At 45.4% G+C, this 21,705-nt stretch overlaps 1 protein-coding gene across 7 annotated transcripts in view; it reads left to right on the forward strand.

Moving 5' to 3' along the window:
- Positions 1-21,705, forward strand: part of LOC116948926 (3',5'-cyclic-AMP phosphodiesterase 4C-like) — a 312,029-nt gene that overhangs the window by 139,540 nt on the left and 150,784 nt on the right. The window contains exon 1 of one of the 7 annotated variants that reach the window (XM_032966202.2): positions 18,572-18,753. The exons of the other annotated variants lie outside the window; for them this stretch is intronic. Coding sequence (XP_032822093.2) covers positions 18,698-18,753 — 56 coding nt within the window. The 5' untranslated portion in view covers positions 18,572-18,697. Of the gene's footprint in view, positions 1-18,571; positions 18,754-21,705 lie in introns of those variants that run through there. 7 annotated transcript variants of the gene reach the window in all.

Genomic DNA, 21,705 nt, shown 5'->3' on the forward strand with positions numbered 1-21,705 from the left:
ACCCTACTATATTCCACACTTCTGTATATTCACTATACAATTACGATACTATATATTGGCTCATGAATTATGTTAAACATTACAATGTTATACTATTATACCACATGTTATAAACCATACCATTGACCGACATGTGAAAGGTATTAAGAGGCAGTGCCAGCGAATGGACTGCGGTCTGAAGGTCACCGTAAAATACAATCAATTAAGAACATGAAGAAGGATCTTCTTGAGGAGCCTTCATGACATGAAGAAGGATCCATTCAAAACCATCACCTTGCCCTACATTGCGGGGGTCACAAAAAAATCTCCAAATTCCTGAATAAACACAAGATCCAGGTCCGATTCAACACAGTACATAAAATCCGTGATCTGGTTCCGTCTGTAAAAGATGTGGTTCCAGACATACAGTACCCGGGCGTTTACAAACTAAGTTGCCTCTGTGGTAGCAGCTACATTGGAGAAACCAAACGACATGTCTCGGACCGCATCCGTGAACATAAAGCAGACTTGAAACACGGTAGGACTAACTCCTCAGCCGTGGCAGATCACTGTTATAATTTAGTGGGCTCACATGACATTGACTTCTCCATAACGAAGGTTCTCTGCAAGCCATCCGGCTACCATGAGAGATTCGTTCATGAGGCCATCCACATATACAAACACAGAGACAATTTCAACCGAGAAGATGGATTCTGGCTTAGTAACCATTGGAAAGATGTTATAAACCATTTCGGTTCTTAAATTATTGTATTTTACGGTGACGTTCAGACCGCAGTCCATTCGCTGGCACTGCCTCTAAATACCTTTCACACGACGGTCAATGGTATGGTTTATAGCATGTGGTATAATAGTATAACATTGTAATGTTTAACATAATTCATGAGGCAATATATAGTATCGTAATTGTATAGTGAATATACAGAAGTGTGGAATATAGTAGGGTTGATAGAATAAGACATAGTGTAATGTTACAAGTCTAATACTTTATAGTCTAAAGTATAGGGTAGTGTATCGTAACGCATTGTAATATTCAAAGGTGGAATTTTGTCTATGGATATATCATACCATGTAGTTTAGATTGGAAGGTATAGTGTATTGTATAGTAGTCCAGTTTACAGCAGAGTTACAACGCAACACAGGACACAGCAGCGCACCTTGGCTGCTCTTTAACCTTCCTTTCCTGTCTGCCCAGCCACCACCCTCCTCCAATCCGGTGGTGGTGCTGGGTGACATGCTAATTCAAATGTTAATTCCGCCCACACAGCTTAAAAGACGTTGTCCATGCTTGGCAGTGTTCACTCAAGCGCTGTCTTCTGGACAGTCCTGTTCATTCAGATGAAGAAGGCTACTTGTCTTGTGGCCGAAACGTCGTGAGAATTTTATTTTATTATGTTTTATTTGTATTATTTTATTTCCATTCTACGTGACTTTACCGAAAGAATCAAGAAGATGAATCCCTGCAGTCACGAAAGCTTTAAATCGAGATTTTAAACATGTATTTGGCTCATTCTATGTGGCCTTATACACACATCCACTTCTTCCAGCAAAGTGTCCACTTACCCCCAGATTCCTCTCCTTTGTGTTATACTCAGTGTTTAATCACCGCCCCATCACAGATATTCATTGGTAGATACAAGACAAAGAATTGTGTTATTTGCATTTCTATCAGCACTAAAATGTCATCAAGACGTCAACAGATGGTGTCCCCAAACCAGGTAAGGTCCACTCAGTTGTATAGTTATTTTTGATAAGTGGCTTGGCCACAATTGATACCTCAACGAAGTGACTTATCACGTGGAAATGCATAGCAGCCAAATACTCTAAACGCATGATGTTGTTTCTAAATGCGGAGGGAAACCCCGGAGGACCCGAAGAAAGAAATCCACCATACCACGGGGAGAACATGCAAATTCTAAATATACAGCAGACGTCAGGGTCGGGATCGAACCCACGATCTCCTGTATACCAGGCGAGGTAGTTAACATCTCGCCACTGCGGTGCCCATGGCTAACACTTTTGTTAGCCATGGCCGGCAATTTAACTCAGGTGTATGGGTTCGTAGAGCAATGTGCTCACCACCATGCCACCACTCCACCATGTTCTGGGCATTAGTGATAATAAGTATCAGGCATGTAGTTGCTTCTTCATTGCAAGTACACTTGGAGTATTGTATTATCCGGATGATAGACTGCTCCGGAAAGTACAATGCATGCCAAGCCTGTGCCCGGGGAGAGTAAAGTTAAACAATTCTGGTCACACACACCTCCCAGATTACGAGACACCACTCCCAACTCTTGCTTAAATTGATAATGGGGAAAAGTGCATTTTATAATCTAGAGAATACGGCAACAGGTCGATTAAAAATAATAACAGTTATTTTTTAAGACTGTCACTGACAGGAAATTGTTATTTCTTTAAGAGGGCCAGTCAGCCAAAAGATCAAGATTTCCCTTTCCTCTTAGTCACAGTAAATTAAAACCTATTCTTTTTTAATCAACCTGTAGTTTTAAATATATAAATCGCTTCTTTTGCTTGGCCCAGAATTTTTATTTGCACAGATAGACAGTTAATTTTATCTCAACTGACAATGCAACTGGGTTTTCATTGAAAGTAAATGCACAGTTTACCTTCGAATATTTTGCACAGTCTGCAGTTTACATCGTGAGATTTTTTTTTTTACCACAGACTGAATGATCCCGGGTCACAGAGGTGAGCAGCAAAATCTGCTTTCAAAAGCAAAAACATTCTTCCATGAATAACCGAGAGCTGTAACTGATTTCTTTACAGACAGCCGCTTGTAAAAGGTTTCCGTTGCAGTGGCTCACTCATGCCAGGGCAAAGCCTCCTCGTTCCCCATCCCACCCAAGTTCAGTTCACACGCACACGTAAACCAACACACCTACACACTTAGCCAAATATCCACTTCTACCTTTTCAGCATTATAGGCCGTCAATGCAAGTACTGCAAGTGAGCCCCTTGCTAAAGTCGGCGAGGAGCACGAGCGGATGTCATCCTTCTCAGCAAGACTCCTCAACTTTGTCCTCCCAATACTGATGATTGCAAAACCCCACCTAGTGCCACTCATTTCAGGCTGAGTCCACCCTGAAGAGGTGACGATACTGCTTGCCGATTCTTTTTTTTTACCCGTTGCGCAGGGCGCTAACCACTGCCCCACTGATCACCACCTATTCATATTGATACCAAAAGTTCCCCGTATAGTTGTCAACAAACTGTGGGGGGAAAGTGCAGTTAGCGAGCGCCTATTAATGGCCCGCAGAGCATTTGAAGGGGTGTTGTGACCAACACCGCGCACCATCAAGCTTTTGTATCCCCACTACTCATGTGTTTTTATACTTCACCAGCTGTGTATTTATGGCTGAGGTGACCTAGAGGAGGCCCAACACCAGTCCAGATATCACTCGCCACTGACATTGGCCCGTGGCCCGTAATCGAATGCATGTTTGGCCGGCTTCGTGGAAGAACGGTGCGCTAACCGCTGCACCACCGCTCCCCCACTGGATCGTGTGACGCACGCGCGCGCGCGCACCACCCGCCGCCGCTTGCTCACTCCCTCGCACATGTCCACCACGAATGATCCCGTCTCGCCAGCCCTTCCCCTGAGCAATAGACCCACTGCGGTCGGTGTGGGAGAGAGAGAGAGAAAAAAAGATGCATCCGCCTGTGCTTTGTCACCATTTGCTTGAACGGCCAAAAGAGGAAGCGTGTTTAAATCCCATGAAATCAGCCTATACCCCCCCCCTCAAGGGAGCGGGGGTGGCGATGAGGGCATTAAGTCACGCAGCAACTCCCCCTTGAGTGTCTCTCCACAGCAGGGGTGTGGCGGTGGTGGTTGATTATGTGTGCGCGTGCAGTTAGGACATCAGCTTGGCCTCCACAAGCCGAGCGATCCCCCGCTTTCATTCCTTTATTTTACTTGGATCACGCATCCCCTGCGTTGCTGTTTCTGTAAAAAAAAAATTTAGTTGTCGCTGGACACACGCGCAAGAGACTCCAGCAGTACTGGCGGCCAAACGAAACGAATTAAAACTGAACCTCTGAGTGCTAACGCGCCATTACTCGCCGTTGCCGTGTTTGACACTTGGAACTAAGCCACGTATTCCAGATATGGATAAAGTGATCATTAATTATCAGAGCTCAGAACGGGTGGACTTGCCTCGTCTTAACTTTGACTGGGCTGAACAGATTAAGCTTTTCTGAAACATTTAAACGCATTTAAACGCGAGTTTCCTTTTATTTTAATCCATTACTGTGTATTGTTTGGTGGCTTTTGCTCATGAGACCTCTTGCCCCATGGCCCCCCCCCAGCTGCCTACCAACTTGAAGCTTGAAACTAAAAAAAACCCCAACGTAGCATGAAGGAATCCACTGTTTTTTTGGTCGACCGCGACTCTGACCCTGGCAGAAACAAACTCTGAAATTAACAAGGCAATTCCCTGGTGAGCATTGGCGACGTCGCTGCTTATGGGTGGACAATAAAACGTTATATGCAAAGTCAGTCGAATCAAACACAAAGTTTACCCTGCAAAAGTTGTTGCTGTTTGCAGAGCCGTGGGGGGTTAGGGTTTAAATTGCAGGGGAACGCTGTCGGAAGACTGTTTCCTTGCGTGCTACTCTGGAAACTGTTGCTTCAATATTTTTTTTTCCCCAAGCCCAAAGGCTCACTTTACTGCTGATTCAGCATCATTGCCCACGTTATGTTAATAATAAATAAACCACTCTTTTTTGTTCTCTCTCTCTCTCTCTCCCCGTGTGACGCTGACAGGGTGGTAATTTTAGCAGGCCAAGGTGGTCAAACGCTGACGTAAAAGCGATATTTGGTGCACGGATGACATGAAGCCGTAAACTTTACGCACGTAACCGAACGGGTGACTCTGCGGTTTGAACCCGTGACTCGCAAGAAGAAGGGTCAGAGTTCAACTCCCGACCTGAGTCAATTCGAATTCGTTGTTTCCCCCCAGATCGACGAAAGCGCCGTGCCAAATTCACGGGAAGTCAGCGGCGGTTGTGCGATGAGTATTGCTAGCTCCTGGCACGGGAATGTGGAATTAATCACAGTTGGCTCAAGATCGTCAACGTTGATCTCGTATGGATGGGGTTCAACTCGCCTTAGCTTTTGTTACGTATATATTTAATGGACCTTTTTTTTTCCAATTTAAAACCTCAGCCAATTGCATGCATATTATTGTAATTTTCGCTTAACCTTTGTTATGCATATATGTAATGGCCCGCTGGCTGGAGCAGTGATGATAAGGTCATAAAGCCACCACTGCATTGCCACTTGTGAATGTGTGTTGCAAATCGACGCGCTAGTTTACGTGCGTCATACAAGCGTCGTTATCAGCTGTGGGCTGTGTGAGCAGACAGTGGTCTTTGTTATTTTACACATTGGCATTTACAAAAAAAAAATACGTTTCGTTTTGTTTATCGGCACGGGGCCAAATGGATCGCTCGTTCGGATCTCTTAACTCGCGCTACCCACGAGGCCCGTTCCGTAACAAAGTGTTTCATTGGGCGACCATGACCAGCCCAGGACACTGGAGTGGTACAAGGCAGGGATGCATAGCCAACGATATGCCGGTTGCATATATATACATGGCAAAAGGTTAATAGACCTGCAGTTTTAATCGGGGGTGGCTGCCGGGCTTGAACTGAATAAATAATAGTTGTCGATGCGTCTATTCATCCAGGTGAAGCCTCACTGAATCTCGGTACCCTTTTGGAGAGGCTCCTGCATCGGGACGTGTGGCCAATTCAATTCGCGAAAGTTGGGCATGCAAATAAAAAGACTGGAGTACACACCCAAAGAAAATATACGCATGCAAGGGGATAACGCCCAAAGTTACAAAGTTACGATGTAGACAATGAGGCTGACACACAGTGGCCTACTCCTCTTCAAATGACGTCAAGGGATGCTTAGCGTCCACAGTAAAGCAGGCTATCTTATGATCCACAGTATTTATCAGGGCAGCCGACTCGAGTCAAACTGCGAATCGGTAACACATGACGAATGCGCGACCACTTACCCGAAGGCCATCTTATTGTAACTCACGAGTGAAGTCCATGTCTCTAGAGCTTTTGTTTTGGCTTCATTCCCGCATCCGTGGTGCATGTGTTTGCAAGTTAACGTTCTACACTGCACCGTAAACAATAACCGTACTTAGTGGGTCAACGGCGGCGCGTTAGTTCACACGTTGCGCGATAAACTCGACAACCTGAGTTCGTTTATTTGAGAGTCAAAGATGAACCAGTCCAGGTGTCCTCATCCCCCCCCCCCTGCCCTCTTCCCCCACTTCTCCCTTACCAACCCACAATGTGGTGAAGTCTGGTCGAATCAACCCCTATTACAACATGGAGTGAGGAGGCCTTCATCCAGCTGTGGATTCACAAAGGGCTGTGCGTTATTTTGTTGTCAATATAAGGAGAAAATGTCACAGAAAATTAGTATTAGTGGCATTCAGATTCACATGAAGTGTCAGTGTTGCTATGATATTCTTGGTCTGCATGTAGCTCATCACAACGTCCCCAGCCTCTTTTTTATCCCAAAAGTATATATATTTTTTTTTTATCTATTTTTCTTTCTCAATGGGGCATTTGTATAAGAAGTACAATCTTACGAAATCTACAGCTAAAAAAACAGCAGCGGGCACTTCTGTCGTCATGCTCTAGTGCCTGAGAGCGATGTATTTAAGTGGCTGTTGAGCAGGTATATAAATGTGCATTGTTTAATCAAATACAATAGATTCCCATGCTCACCGTACTTGCAGTGAATCAGACAAATATGAATCGATTATTATTCCCTGTCAGTGTAAATTCCAAGCGCACATTTATCTTTCTTCTTTGGTTCTTTCGGTAAAGTCACGTAGAATGAGAATAAAATAATAAATTGATAAAATAAAATAACACAATAATATTCTCACGACGTTTCGGCCACAACACAAGCGGCCTTCATCAGGTGAAGGGACGAGACTGTCTGGAGGACAGCCTCCAGCGCCGACGTGTGGCCGAAACGTCGTGAGAATATTATTGTGTTATTTTATTTTATCAATTTATTATTTTATTCTCATTCTATGTGACTTTACCGAAAGAACCAAAGAAGATTAATCCTTGCAGTCACGAAAGCTTTAAATCGAAATTTATCTTTCTATTCGTGCTTCTTTTGCATAATTTGGAGTCTTCTTTGGTTCTTTCGGTAAAGTCACGTAGAATGAGAATAAAATAATAAATTGATAAAATAAAATAACGCAATAATATTCTCACTAATATATTTATTTTATCAATTTATTTTTTTATTCTCATTCTACGTGACTTTACCGAAAGAACCAAAGAAGATGAATCATTGCAGTCACGAAAGCTTTAAATCGAAATTTATCTTTCTATTCGTGCTTCTTTTGCATAATTTGGAGTCTTCTTTGGTTCTTTCGGTAAAGTCACGTAGAATGAGAATAAAATAATAAATTGATAAAATAAAATAACACAATATTATTCTCACTAATATATTTATTTTATCAATTTATTATTTTATTCTCATTCTACGTGACTTTACCGAAAGAACCAAAGAAGATGAATCATTGCAGTCACGAAAGCTTTAAATCGAAATATAATTTGGAGTTGTTGTCCTTTACTTTTCGGGTTTGGCTGTGCTGCTGCACCGCGCGTCAGAGCTGGTAATATGCGCAGATTTATTGTTTTCTGCTCGCAGGCCACGTCGGTACGTTGCTCATCGTTATCAAGCTCGGCTTTCTACTAAAAAAAAAACACTCCACTTGCTCTCATCTGCCTCCTTATTGAATAATTTTGAAGAAGAAAAAAAACGGCAAGTGGGCTTGAGCAGGACACATTGCGAAAGAGAATGACGGCCAATGGTTGAGGCTTTTTTTGTGCCAGAGTGGCAGCCAAGGAACGGAACTGGTCCCGAGAGGGCTTCCACTGTAGAGATGGAGCGATAAAATCGGCTCATACGCAGGAGCTAGATGGATTGTTACATCAGCTAGATGGATTTGATGGCCTGGAGACGCCTTCATCTATGAACTGATAGATCAGAGCTGATGATGATAATAATAATGATGATGTTATATTCTTGGTTCTTTCGGTAAAGTCGCGTAGAAGGGAAATAATAAAATAATAAAAATAAAACATAATATCATCAGATTCTCACCACGTTTCGTTCACAACGCAAGCAGCCGTCCTCAGGTGAAGAAACAGAGAATGATGATGTTGATGATGACTTGAGGTCCTAGTTTTGCTGTTTTAAAATTAGTTGAAAACTTTCACGAATGTGCTGAAATACCCACCTCCGAGTCAAAATGTGAATTTCTGTTCGTTGCTTGCATCTTAAGTCTCATTGGCTATGTCTTGTTTTGGTTGTGGGCAATGGCTCGTGAAGGAACTTTTATTTTCCCATAAGCAATTACAGCATGTGTGTTTTAAGTTCTTGAAGTTTAATTGTAAGCTGGGCGGCTTAATCCAAAAGCTCTACTTTCTCTCTCTCTCTCTCCCGCCCCCAGTGTCGGCTTGCTGAGCCTAAACTTCCTTGAAAAACCCCACGCCGAGTAAACGGCGCACGGCTGCCCCACGTGACGGCACTGCCTATGGTTGTTTCAGTGTTTGGACGGCAGCATTACATTCGACGATGAACCACGGCAAAAAAAAACATTAACCTAGACAACGATTGGGCGCGTGAGAAGATGGTTTCGGCGTCATTTTAGTGTTGCGAAGGCGCCGTTTGACACCGCGCTGCCTTGTCGAGACTTGCGCGACTCGGGGCAATTGACGCGTCACCCCGTCGGCCTGCAATGCGCCCGTGCTTTAAGGTTTTCTCGTAAAACCTCGACGCCTGTTAATGCTGTTTACGTGCACGCATGCTTTCACGTGCCGTGCCCTTGAGGCTTTTGAAAGGACCACTTGAATACAGGTCAGGCACTCACTCCAAAAAAATTGCTTTTGAAATGATCCCTTGCCACGTTACTGGAAAAAATACAATTTCAAGTCCCTCGGCACGTGATTTTTCTCTGCCAGAGAGTGCACTCCATGTGGACATTTTTTTTTCCCCCAATGAGAATTAAATACCCATGAGCAAAAGTGTGACTTGTTTGCTTGCCAATGAATTAAGGCGATGTGAAGGATTTCATTACTCACTACTTGCATGCTCAGGGTTATTGAAATTAATTCAAAGCCACTTAGTACTCAGGGGTCGTCCCGGTATTTTATTTTTTTCCATATTAGTGTACACGTGCAGCCCGTGTTTTGTGTCAATATACTGTTGGACAGCCCTCCGCACACGATGTGAGCTGTGGGGGTTATTTGACGATATTTAACCACAATGATCGGTGGGGGTTTGGGGAGGCAGTGAGCATATATGTGTGAGCATAGAAGTACAGTACAACGATGGATTTTCTGCATTGTCCTCTGCTGTCCATAACGCAGTTTCGTGGGATATAAGCCGATAACTCCTGTCATGCATGGCAGAATATTTGTTTCCTAAACCAAGGGTATGTTAACGCATTCCTTTCTCCATTTATAGTATCAAATTCTGCTGATAAATAATATAATTGACCATAAAGCAAAAAAATATATATTATTGCTGTTATTATTATTTAAATGTAGACGATATTAATTCCACAACAAAAAATTACAGCCATGTGTCAAGCCACTGATGGATAAAGGCCTCTGCATGCCGTGTTAGCATTGAGGGGATGTTTGACCATACTTCACCGTGCTGGTCAGTGCGGGTTGGTAAAGGGAAGGGGCCGAGTTGGGGGGGGGGGCAGAGGGTGGGTGAGGATCAGTTCTTAAAATTATTTCTCATTATCATATCTTTGTTAGCCATAGATTGACATCAAACTCAGGTCACCATGTTCTTAGCGCCAGGCGTGAACCGCCACGCAACCGGCTCCATCCTCCCCGGGCAATGTGTAGTTCTTCAAAAGATTTCATGGGGAAAAAAAACATTGGCAGAATATTCACGTCTCCACTTCGCGTGGATGAGATGGAGACCGTATGTCCAGTGAAAATAAATGTTGTCCTGCTACTCTGATAATAAAATACAAAGCCATCGAAAGACATTAGCAACGAGCACAACGAAAAATAATGGCTTAAATTGTGCACATCTTCAAGATAACGTCATGTAACTCTATCGTGAAGAATTCATGGTACAGAAGGCCAGACAGAGTTCTTGTGTTTTGGAATGACAGACGTGTCAAGCGATGATGACAAATTGGGGTTGAAGAAATGTTTACCTTAACCGCCGTTTTAGAAGCCGTGTATCGTGGCATTGATGTTGGGATATCTTTAGGAACATCTGGTTCAGTGGACAAAAGGATGCTTCGAAAGAACATGCATTTTTATACTTTGAGCCGTAGCACCATTAACACTGCATTAGGCTGGTTTGTACGTTTTATTACCATTATGCATGTCAGCATGACCTACTTATCTTACACAAATCTGGTCAATGCGGACGTCAAAACATCAAACTGTTCCATGCTGAAGGTAGCATTGTGGGTCTAATTTCCCTGGTCTTATGGTAGGAACCAGGGAGAGCTGTGGTGCAGTGGTTAGCACACCATTTTCTGAACCTGTTTACCCCAAGCTTTATTCCCGTACACGGTCAACACCGGTGGATTTCACCTAGCAGTGGATTAACAAACGTCTCTAAATAATATGAATGAATGAACTATCATGGCAGGGATACATAGCTTGACTGGCCAACTCGGATACATTTCCCACCACGTTCTTATCAATGTACTGACCCAGAGAGAAAGTGGGCTTAGTGGACATTTCCTTAAAATTACCAAAAACATCGTTTAAATCACGTTTCATTCGAAGCTTAAAATAATGAAAATCTCCATTTTGGGTTTTCAGTCACATAACCAAGCACTGGGCTGAAAAAAGCCCAAAGCAATACAAGGTTCCAGGTACAAGTGAGACATTTATATGACTCCCTGGGCCGGAATACAGATTGGTGCCACCTATGGTAGCACAACTTTCATGGTACAATACCGATATATTTACTTGTCTAACACGAGTTCATTTCTTGATTACTCCACTAGTTTCAAATGGTCGTCACATAATTCGATATTATTGGCCACACCAATAAGAATTTAGAACCCGCTATAGTTATCCCACCTCCGGAAAATACCTCGTCTGGGCCCATGGACTATTTTGAGAATAAGCATAGGGGAGCTGGAGAGCTAAGCAATGGAGTGGGGGACAAGGAGGGAGCAAGATATATAAGTAGAGAGCAGAGAGTCAAAAAAGAACGGAGTGAACGGTTCATCAAGGCTTTTCACTTGAGAGACTGTGCTGGAGCGAAAGGCGATTCAGCTGCCAGGTGTCACGGTGGCGAGATGTTAACTACCTCGCCTGGTATACAGGAAGCTGTTGTGTCGACTCTGACCCTGATGCCTGCTGTATATTTGGAGTTTTCGTGCTCTCTCTCTCTGCGGGTCCTCCGGTGTTTCGTTGCACGTTTAGAAACATTCGCTTAGAGCATTTGGCTGCTATAAATTTCCGCATAATGAGCCACTTCGTTGAGCTATAATTTGTGGCCAGGTCGCTTCTGAAAAAGAACTACATAGCTCAGTGGGGCCTTACCTTGTAAAATAAAATGTTTCGTTTAGCCTGGCCGTCTGGGAGTCTGGCTTTTCCGCAAATCAACGCCGTATTGTGCAATGGGACGACAATGCTCCAATGAAGGAAACGATACTCAAATATGCGCTGCCAACAGCTTTGCACCACAGCAGAGGGCAGTGTGATACAACGAATGGGTGAGTGCCATGCGCGCGACGATTACGGGATAAATAACACAGCAGGTTCAGGCGAAAACATACTTGAATGCACTTGCAAGCTGCCCATTTTCCAATTCATTCAACAAGTGTCCTACAGCCTTACTTTCAAAGACCAGTATTTTGTCACACCATGTAAATTACATTCAGTTAATATTGAACAGTGGCCTGGGTGGACCTATGGTGCCCGTTGATTGCTCACTGTGCAATAAACACAGCGACCTAAGTTTGATTCCCCCCCCCCATCCACCGGCTAACGTCAGTGGCGAGTGACAACTGAACTGATCTTCGGTCCCCCCCCCCTTTCACCACCCTAAAATAAAAATGGCCGGCGTAGTGACGTATGGTAAAAAAAAAACTCCACGTGACCAACATAGTTGTCAGTCACATAGGCTTTCATCCAGCAGCGGAATTGCCAAGACTGCAAATTGTTCAGCTGTTATTTTACATCATGGACACAGGACATCAAAAGAAGATGTTACTTTTAACACGATCCATCTTGCTTTTTATTTACTGGTAAAAATAATAATAATGGCGTCTTGTGAACATTGTTAATGTAGCTGCATGCCTGTTGAGTTTGTTTAAAAAAGAACTGCCGACCGTGATAAATGTTTTAAAAACAAGCCACAGAGTTTTACTCAGAGGGGGAAAAAAAACCTGGGTTGGATAAATCAACACGACTTTTACTCTGGGGATCTTATTTTGAATGCGTTTTGGAGTAAATACATTTGAAAGATCCACGCCACAGATTTTCGGTGGAGTTACACCACGATAGCGCTTGGATGGGCGACTGCTGCGAATTGAACGTACTATGCATGGCCGTGGGGAGGCCCTCATCCAGCAGTGGATTGGCCAAAGGGCTGCACGTGGAGTTGGCCAAGCATCTCAATATAGGACCACATAGTTCGGCAAATTGTGGATACCAGTTCTGGTTGCCTTTTTCCGCTTGTCTGTGGTTTCCCACGCCTCTCTGTGAAAAACTGCGCGTGTAAAATATTTTACGGCGTTTTTATATTCTGACACCATGTAGCATTTTGAGACGATATAAAATAACATTAATGTTTGTTATGAACACCGTGATGATCAAATAAGCCAAATGACCTATTTCATGAATAAGCCACTTTTTTTTTACTCTTCACTGTTACAGTAACTTTAAAAATTATGACCAATGTGTAACTGTTAAGGTGATTTTGCAACTTTTACTTTGATGTTGGCTTATTTGGAGGAACTGCTTCCGAGGTTTTCCTATTATGCGAAAAATATTAAGTCAACAATTCATTTTAAAGATAAACATCCGTCACCAGAAGGTCAATGGCTCGCACGAGCTGTAGCATCACCTTGTTGACATTTGTATTCATACGTTTACTTAATATTTAAATTCCATCATCATCAGCCATGATCTATCCACTGCTGTATGAAAGCCTCCCCAAGTCGTCTCTTATCTCCCACAGTGTTGTGGGACAAACTATACATCCAACCCCTGCACATCAATCGATTTCATCCCTCCAACTTCGTGGTGAACGTAATCTCAGAAACATTCCCTCCTTATATAAACAAGTATATAAACATTGGACGTTACGATGCGAAAGAAGTTCAACGTACATACATACATACCTACAATTGATACGATAATCCACTCAGAGTCAGACTAAGGTAACTTTAACATTCATAGGATTCAATGTTAATCCCACAGGTGCACTAACCCAGACAAAGACACCTTTACGATTCTTAAATTTCAATGTTAATGCCTGAGCCAGTTTCGAGAGTGAAATAGCTATGGGAGGAAAAAAGAAACGCACAAAGTCATTATTCTTGTTATTATTGTTATTATATTCCAGCAGATATTTTGAAAATTCATAGGTCACCATCAATCTTACAACACACAGGAAATAATGCCGTTAATGCTTCAACTCAACCCAATTTGGTGTTCTTCGTAAACACAATCAAGTTCTGAAGGTCAATTGTGCTTATTCCTTTGACTCACTAAACTGGTATTGCATATTCTGGGTAGGGTCGATGGGCGCCCAAATGTCTCTGAGAATGTTCTTAAGGCAACCCCCCACAAAGTTCTTTGAAGTTGTTAAACGGGCAGCGGGAGTGAGCAGTTTGGTGAGCGGTTTGATCGCATCATCAAGTTTTACTTGTGGGTGTAGCGCCACGCTCGAAGGCATTCCTAGGTAAACTATTAAGCAATGTTTTGCCCAATGTTTTAAGCTGTCCCTGTGTTTGTATAACACAATACATTTCCAGCCTCATTTCGGGAGAGAAAAAAAAATCTCTTTCCATGCCGCGTGTTTATTTTTCTGAAACATAACACGAACCTCCCTCCTCCAGATGAACGCAGGGGAAAAAAATGCGTGCGACAAAACCCCTGGAAAGAAGTGTCAATCGGTCGTCATCAATCAGTCAGTCTTATTTATTTATACAACACACTTCATGTGAGTAATGTGATTTTGCAGAGTACTTGACGTGAAGTGACATATGCGTGAAGTGACATGTGCGTGAATGCCCAAATAAAATTCGAGTCAAAATGCCAAGGTGATTTCTTTGCTCAAATGAGCCACGAGGCGATGCTCCTTTCTCGTTTACAGCCCTGAGCCGGTGATTGAAATTGCACATTCCTATGGCAAGGGCGAGTCGACCCAGAGGACAAACACCGCTGATATTCTCCCACAAAAACGGCACTCGTTTTTATCGACCACGGAGGGATGATCGGCTGTTTAAAATAACACGAGCCAAACAGTTTTAAAGAGGCGAAGCAATAATAAAGTGCGGCGTCTCAGTTGCTTATCAAACCAGCAGCATCAAAAGCGGTTTGAAATAAAAAAAATCCGCAAACAAACCGAATCAACCATCCAACAAGTAAACAATGGGCTTAACTTAAAACTTTCGTGATTGCAGGAATTCATGTTCTATGGTTCTTTCGGTAAAGTCACGTAGATAGAAAAAATAATATTACAAATATTTTTTAACATTATTAAAATAATATTATAAATATTTTTTTTATATTATTACAAATATTTTTTTAATATTATTTTAAAAAATATTGTCAATATTTTTTTTTCTATCTACGTGACATTACCGAAAGAACCATAGAATAAAAATGGGCTTACTGGCGAAATAAATGCTTCCAACAGGCGCCCTCAACTCTCAGCCTCTTAGCCCCAAGCCCGGCCCGAGCGGAAGTTTGTCCTTGGCATACCGCAGTTGAGTGGGGCTCTCGTTCATTTCCTGACTCGGATGCCTGCAGTTTCTCTAGGGCAGAGATCTCTCGCTCCACCAGTCCCGAGCGCGCAAACAACAGCGGCTTGTGTTACCCAGCGCACGCGCGCACGCACGCACGCACGCACGCACGCGCCAGCTCGCGGAATGCGCGCACGGCGGTCGTCACGCATGGCTCTGCGAGTCGCTCAGCGCCGTAGCGACGATGATGACAACGACAATGATGATGATGACGACGACGATGATGATGACGATGATGATGATGATGACGACGACGATGATGACGACGACGATGATGACGACGACGATGGTGACAATGATGATGATGACGACGATGATGATGACGACGATGATGACGACGACGATGATGACGACGACGATGGTGACAATGATGATGATGACGACGATGATGATGACGAAGATGATGACGACGACGACCATGATGATGATGATGACGACGACCATGATGATGATGATGACGACGATGCGTCACGGCTGAGAGATACGTCGAGCGTTGCCGGCATCGCCGGCGCCTGTGGCCGTCAGCCGCAGAACCCCTCGTGACCCCCTCCGTCCAAACCCCTCCTGAAGGTCGCGCGCACGCTCCACACGAGCTCGGGGTGGAAGGTTCGCTCCCCTCGTCCATACTTCACCGCGCTGGGCGGCGTGGGTGGTGCACGCGAGATGAGCGGAGTCGGCTCGTTCGTTCACCGTGCGCCCTTTTGTCGAGGGGGTGGCGCTTTGGCGCTGGTGCAGCAGTTAGCGCAGCGAACTCTGAACCCGGCGAGACGAGTTTCTCCAATCGTTGTTAATATCAGTGGTGAGTGATATCTGGACCAGTCCTGTGCCCCCCCCCCCACCCAAACCCCACATAAGGAAGTATGGAAAAAACAACCACCGTCACCCACGCAAGAGGCCTTCATGGAGCAGTGTATTGACAAAGGGCTGTATGCGAATGTTTATTTTTTTTTAAACACACATATGCACGTTTATTTTTATGCAAATCGATGCAACTTTTCCGACGTGAAATGGAGTTCAGCCTGGGATTCCGAATACCTTGGCGTCACTCGAGCTGAACATGTGGGGAAAGTCACAAAGACCGGTTAATGGCTGTGTGAGCAGGTTGGTAAATAGAATGGACCCTCAAGGAGACCTTAAGGAGGTTTCTTAACCGAGAATGAATGTTTCATTCGGATAGGAGGGGTAAACGTTAGATTTGTAAGCATGAAATGGACACGCTTGTGCAGACCTCAAAGGGCCTTGCAAGCCACATGCCGGAGAAAGATATATACTTTCGGTCTGAGTATGCAGAGGTGTAGCTGTTATAAAGGTGTGATGTGGCGTGGTGTGAGAGTACTTGGAAAGATGGGATTGAGACAGTGGCAGAGCTATTGAGTGTGCAGGTGGCACAACTGAACTGAGGCCCCCACAGGCCAGAGGTGTCCAGGTGCCAGGAAGAAAGGCGGGGAGGGGAGAAGGGTGGACACGGCCCCCCATTTCATGACTTGCACCAAGGCAGCATGCCAACCGCGTTACACTACTCAAATGGGACACACCTGGGTGGGATAGATTGTGATGAAAGAGCTTCAAAATCTAACCCATTAAACATGCATACTCCAAATATACAGGCTTCAAGGTTGGGATCGAACCCACGACCTCCTGCATACCAGGCGAGGGAGTTAACATCTCGCCACCTTGGTGGCCCCAATAGACTGGCACCCGCCACAGGAATGTTGAACTGTCCAGCACTGGCTTCTGTGCCGTAATCAGGAGGTGACCACCGCCTCATTGCCCATTTGAGCAGCAGGAAATCGCCGATTTTTTATGTTTGTGGGAGAGTTATGGAGGTTAGGAGGGCAAGGGGAGGGAGCAGTGGGAGGTCGATGCAAGGCTAGCGGGTGGAGCGGTTGGAAGGGCAGAGAGAGTTTAATAGAAGAGCATGGAGGGGGTGGGGATGGGGCCTCGCGGGGCTGTGACCTGTCCCACGGAGCGCCTTCCCCGAGCGCTCTCTCATGGCTTATTTAATGTTGGTCTCCAAGGCTACGATGTGAACTAATTTAGGAACTTCCTGACGTCAAAGGAAAATGGGACAGGGCGCATGGAGAGTGAGTGGAGGGAACAAGGGCACCATCTCATTACCATCTAATTATATCTCTCTGCCACTCCAAAAAGGTGCACAATTGTGGCATTGTGCGCGCGTGCGTGTGCGTGGCGTGAGCGAGCTCATTAATGGAAATCAATAAGTGCTCGCTAACAGCACTCATACCGACAGTTATACGAGCATTCTTTTTTTTGTGTGCGTGTGTGTAGCGCCACCGTTATAACATGAATTACATAATGTTCATGTATTGAGTATGTGAAAAAACACACATGCCCAATGGAGTGTGAGGGGCAAGCTACAAAGGGCGTGATGCTGGAGATGCGCCCACTATAGTTGTAAACAAAAAAAACTTGTGAGTGAAGCAATCGTATCTTTGATCATTAAGATTTATGTGGTTTTTTTTCTGCTCACACATTTACAGTATGCAGATACAGATGGGTTTATATATATTTTTACAGATGAACAGTAGTTGGGTGGTAAGGTTAGGGGGGTTGGGGAGGGATAAAAACAACCCTCGACATCTTTGTCAAAAAATCGACAAGCCGTGAAAAGATTTTGACGCAGGTAATGATTGGATGATGGTACATATCATTTGCGCGGTGTGTAATTATCAACGAGAAATGCATTAGTTGTACGCACAAGTACTGTTTGTGCTCGAGGCACAAGCGTTCTTCTGGTGAGTAATTAACCACCCAGAAATAAGTGCCATCATTAATCGTCGTGAAAATGCCGAGTTTTTTTTTTTAAACGCTGCCGCCGTCATTCCGTGGCACTGGGGGTGGCAGAGACAAAGTTCTTGCCCAGCAGTTTGCTCGGCGGAAAAGACTGTGGACCAAACTAAATTGGGCCAGAGTTTGGGGGGTGGGAGGAGGAGGAGGAGGAGGAAAGCCGCGTTTCACCGTCTGCTGGCAAAGCTCAAAGGGTGCCATTGTTCTTCCAGCCGACCGCCCGCTTGCAACTCCTCACGCAGCAAAGCAACAGCCGAAAAAACATTGCCGAAGAAGCGCCCTCGAGGCTCGGCTCGTTAAAACAAAAAAAACGGCGACAATGATGCGGAGCGCGCCGTGCACATTTCGTCCGCGCGCTTTCATTTCAAGTAGCGTTTTAACCCCCCCTCCTCCCCACCCTTCTGAGTTCGCAGCCGTCCGCGCCAGATGCCCATTTCCCCGAGTTATTATCTGATTCGTGAATGCGGCCAACGAGGCGGGTTTTTTTTTTTGCTGTTGGTGGTGGGATTTTTTTTTCTCTTTCTTTTGCGGGCAAGTGTTTTTTTTTTTTAAAACCCCAACTTTTACGAAGGCAGCAAGCAATAATTTTTTTTTTCTTCTGAACACTCTCGAAACTAACCAGTCGGTCGGTCAGTCGGTTGGACGACGATGCTTCTCAATGCTTGGGGGGGGGGGGGTGGAGGGGGGTGTGTGGAGGAGGGCAGTGAAGATTTATGAATGAAGTTTGCCCGCGACTCTTAGAGGCGCGCGATCGCGGGCGGCGCAGGGGGTTGAAGCGGCAGCCTTGGCGCGCCACGGGGAATGCCTCGCGCGCCGCGGAACCCCGCAGGTTACGCGCTCTGACAATGGATAATTTCTCGGCCATCCAATTCATCAGGCGAAAGCTGCAGCGCAAACGCAAGTAAGTGGCGTCGGCCGTCGTCTTCGTCGTCGGGTTTTTGTTTTGTTTGGTTCGGTTCGGTTTGGTTTTTACTCACTCGCTCGGTACGGCGGCGCTTCCATCGGTGCCAAACAAACAAGGCACATTGAGCGTGGTGCTTGTTGTTGTTGTTGTCCTTGCACTCAGGAGGTATACAGCTACTCTGTAAAACGTGACTTCGTTGAACGGGTACGGTGGGTGGGCGTTCAACAACTCGGTGTCTGTGTGTGTGGGGGAGGCGACACAGCCAAGAAGACCTCAACCGATGTCAAACAAACTTTATAAACAAACGTGAAACGCGAAGCACAAGCGAGCAACGGAGACGATCCGCTCTCGTTCATCCCGCACGGGCTCCCTCGCCGCCAGCGTGTCTGATCAACTTAAACACTATATGTATTGTTTTATGTTAGCAGATAAGGCTCGCTGAAGCTACGTAGCTGTTTGTTTATTTGTTTTTTTTCCAGAAACGACCCGGGTACAAATGATAACTCAACGAGGTGGCTCGTCGTGTGGAAATGTAGAGCAGCCAACAACTACTCTGAAGGCGTGATGTTGATTCTAAATGTGGAGGGGGGGAAAAAACCGGAGGACCCGGAGAAAAATCCACGCGGCCACGGGGAAAACGTGGAAACTCCAAATATACAGCAGCAGCAGCAGGCGTCAGGGTCGAGATCGAACCCACGACCTCCTGTACACCAAACGAGGGGTTTAACAGCTCGACACCCAACGCTTCAACAAAATAATGTGCCACCAGTAATACCCCGGTTTACGTCGGGGATGCGTTCCTGAGAGGTGCGACGACGAATATCGAAACGACGTCAAATCCAAAGCGATGTACAGGGTAGTGGGTGAAGGAGCCGAAGCGACGACGTATTTGCGAAATGACGTGAAGGGGGCGATGGGGATACGTACATCGGGGTATTACATTCCCAGCCACCTGTAAATGCCGCAACAGACAGGCTGTGTACCAAATGACTCGCAGATGAGATCTCATAAAGGAGGCCTGAACCTTCAACAGCTTCGGCCCCCCGCCCCAGCCACCTCACCCCCTCGCTGCCCCCCCCTCCCCCCCACACATTCACCCGGCGTTAGAGAGCTGAGTATGAATTTGCTTGGTGCAGCGGTGATGGAGAGGAGGGAGAGTTGAAGGGGCCAGTGAAGTGTGATAGTAGTTATGGTAGAGGGTTTGCACTTTGTAACGCCACGCGCAGCCAGCGCCAGAGCCTCTGGGACGTGAGCCTATTCCGAGCTGATGATCCGAAAGAAATAAAACTTGCAAAAAGATGTTGCTTTGATTTGCGAAATCTTCTGTGTGGCTGACTAGGCTGACTCATGCCTTTCGGCTTCACAGCCTTGCCGGGGTAGGGTTCTTTGCGCACGGGCCATGAGTTTGATGTCAGTTGTGTGACAGCTGCACTCTCGTCTGTCTTTGCACGGGTCTTTTATCAGCCAACCCTCACCATCCTCCTCCATCGCTATGACGTTCAATAAACATGTGCGGAGTAGTTCAATTTTCAGTGGCAATAAAAAACAGTTCCATTAAAAACAATGAGTAATGTATGAAAGTATGACTAACATACAGGCATTGTGTTAATCTACTGCTGGCTGGAATGGCTTGCCCACCATCCCAGACTGTGTCTGGCCATGGTGGTTGTTTGACCATACTTCACCACACCGGTTAGTGAGGATTGGTAAAGGGAGAGGCGGTAGGGCTGGTTCATATATAACTCACCACTGATCTTAGCTGTGACTGGGAATTCAACTCATGTTTCTTAGCGTAGTGCCCTTTCAACCGCGTGACCACAGACCCCCACGATACTCTGAACGGTACAGTATTCACATGTCAGATATCTGCAGCCATTAGCTCGTTTGGACGAGTTACGTAGGTTACAGAAAAACGTCGACTGTTTCGTGTAGACAAGTTTGTGCGCACTGGTATACAGCGCCTCCCTGGCGCCAGCATATGACGGCGACAACGAGCGACGGAGAGAGACAGAGACATCGAACGGCGGAGGGAGACAGGGACAGCGAGCGACGGAGAGAGACAGGGACGACGCAGTGGGACAGTGAGGGATAGGGGAGGAAGCGGAGTGAGCGAGACGAGTTGCGTATTTACGTTCATCTGTCTGAGGTGTGCGCGCGTGTAGATCTCAGCTGGGTAAAACACTGAATGATTGCGTTGCAATTTATTCGTGCGAATGAAGATGATGGATGTTTTCCCGAAATCTTCTTTATTGCAAACAATTTACAAAGGGAATAAAAAAGTGGCAGCGTTTTAGTGTGAATTAACGAATGACAAAATGTATTTTCCACATCTCTTAATGATTGTGCGAATGTGTTCGTGGAAATCACTGCCTGTCCGTTTTTCTGCGTTCACGAGAGTTCTGATTGGGGCTGTGTAGTTGACGAGAAATTCCCGTTCATGTACCGAGGTCAAACGTTACCAGTCGAGAGATACGTCCCACCGACGTCTCCATGACTCGCGTGCCGTGGATGCAATTTATAATTCCCAGAATAAAGTGAACCGGAGCAAGAGTCATACGCTACTGTGCTATAATAATAACGATGTTCACCAAGCCCCCTCCTCCACCCTTTGTCAATCCACTACTGGATGAAGGCCTCCCCCGTGTGCTTTGGTCGCGGGAGTTTTCTGAGTGGCCACTGCGGGTTGGTGAAGGTGGAGAGGGGGGCGGTGAAGGAGGGAGTTGAGGGCACCTGAGACCGGTTCAGATATCACTCACCGCAGATGTTATCCACGGCCGTGAATCGAACTCCGGGCCCCCAAGTTCATGGTGCAAAACGCTCGCCAGTGAACCACCGCTCCACCCCATATATGGTTCTAATACCTCGACGAAACGAAAAAAAAAAGCTTGTCATTGTATTACTGCGCCATTGTTCGTTATTTTATTCTTGGGTTGCGTTGTTGTTTTTGCC

Source organism: Petromyzon marinus, chromosome 35 (assembly GCF_048934315.1).
Source record: "Petromyzon marinus isolate PM22_M1 ecotype Great Lakes invasive population chromosome 35, UKy_Petmar_22M1.pri1.0, whole genome shotgun sequence".
In the NCBI taxonomy this organism is placed as follows: Eukaryota; Metazoa; Chordata; class Hyperoartia; order Petromyzontiformes; family Petromyzontidae; genus Petromyzon; species Petromyzon marinus.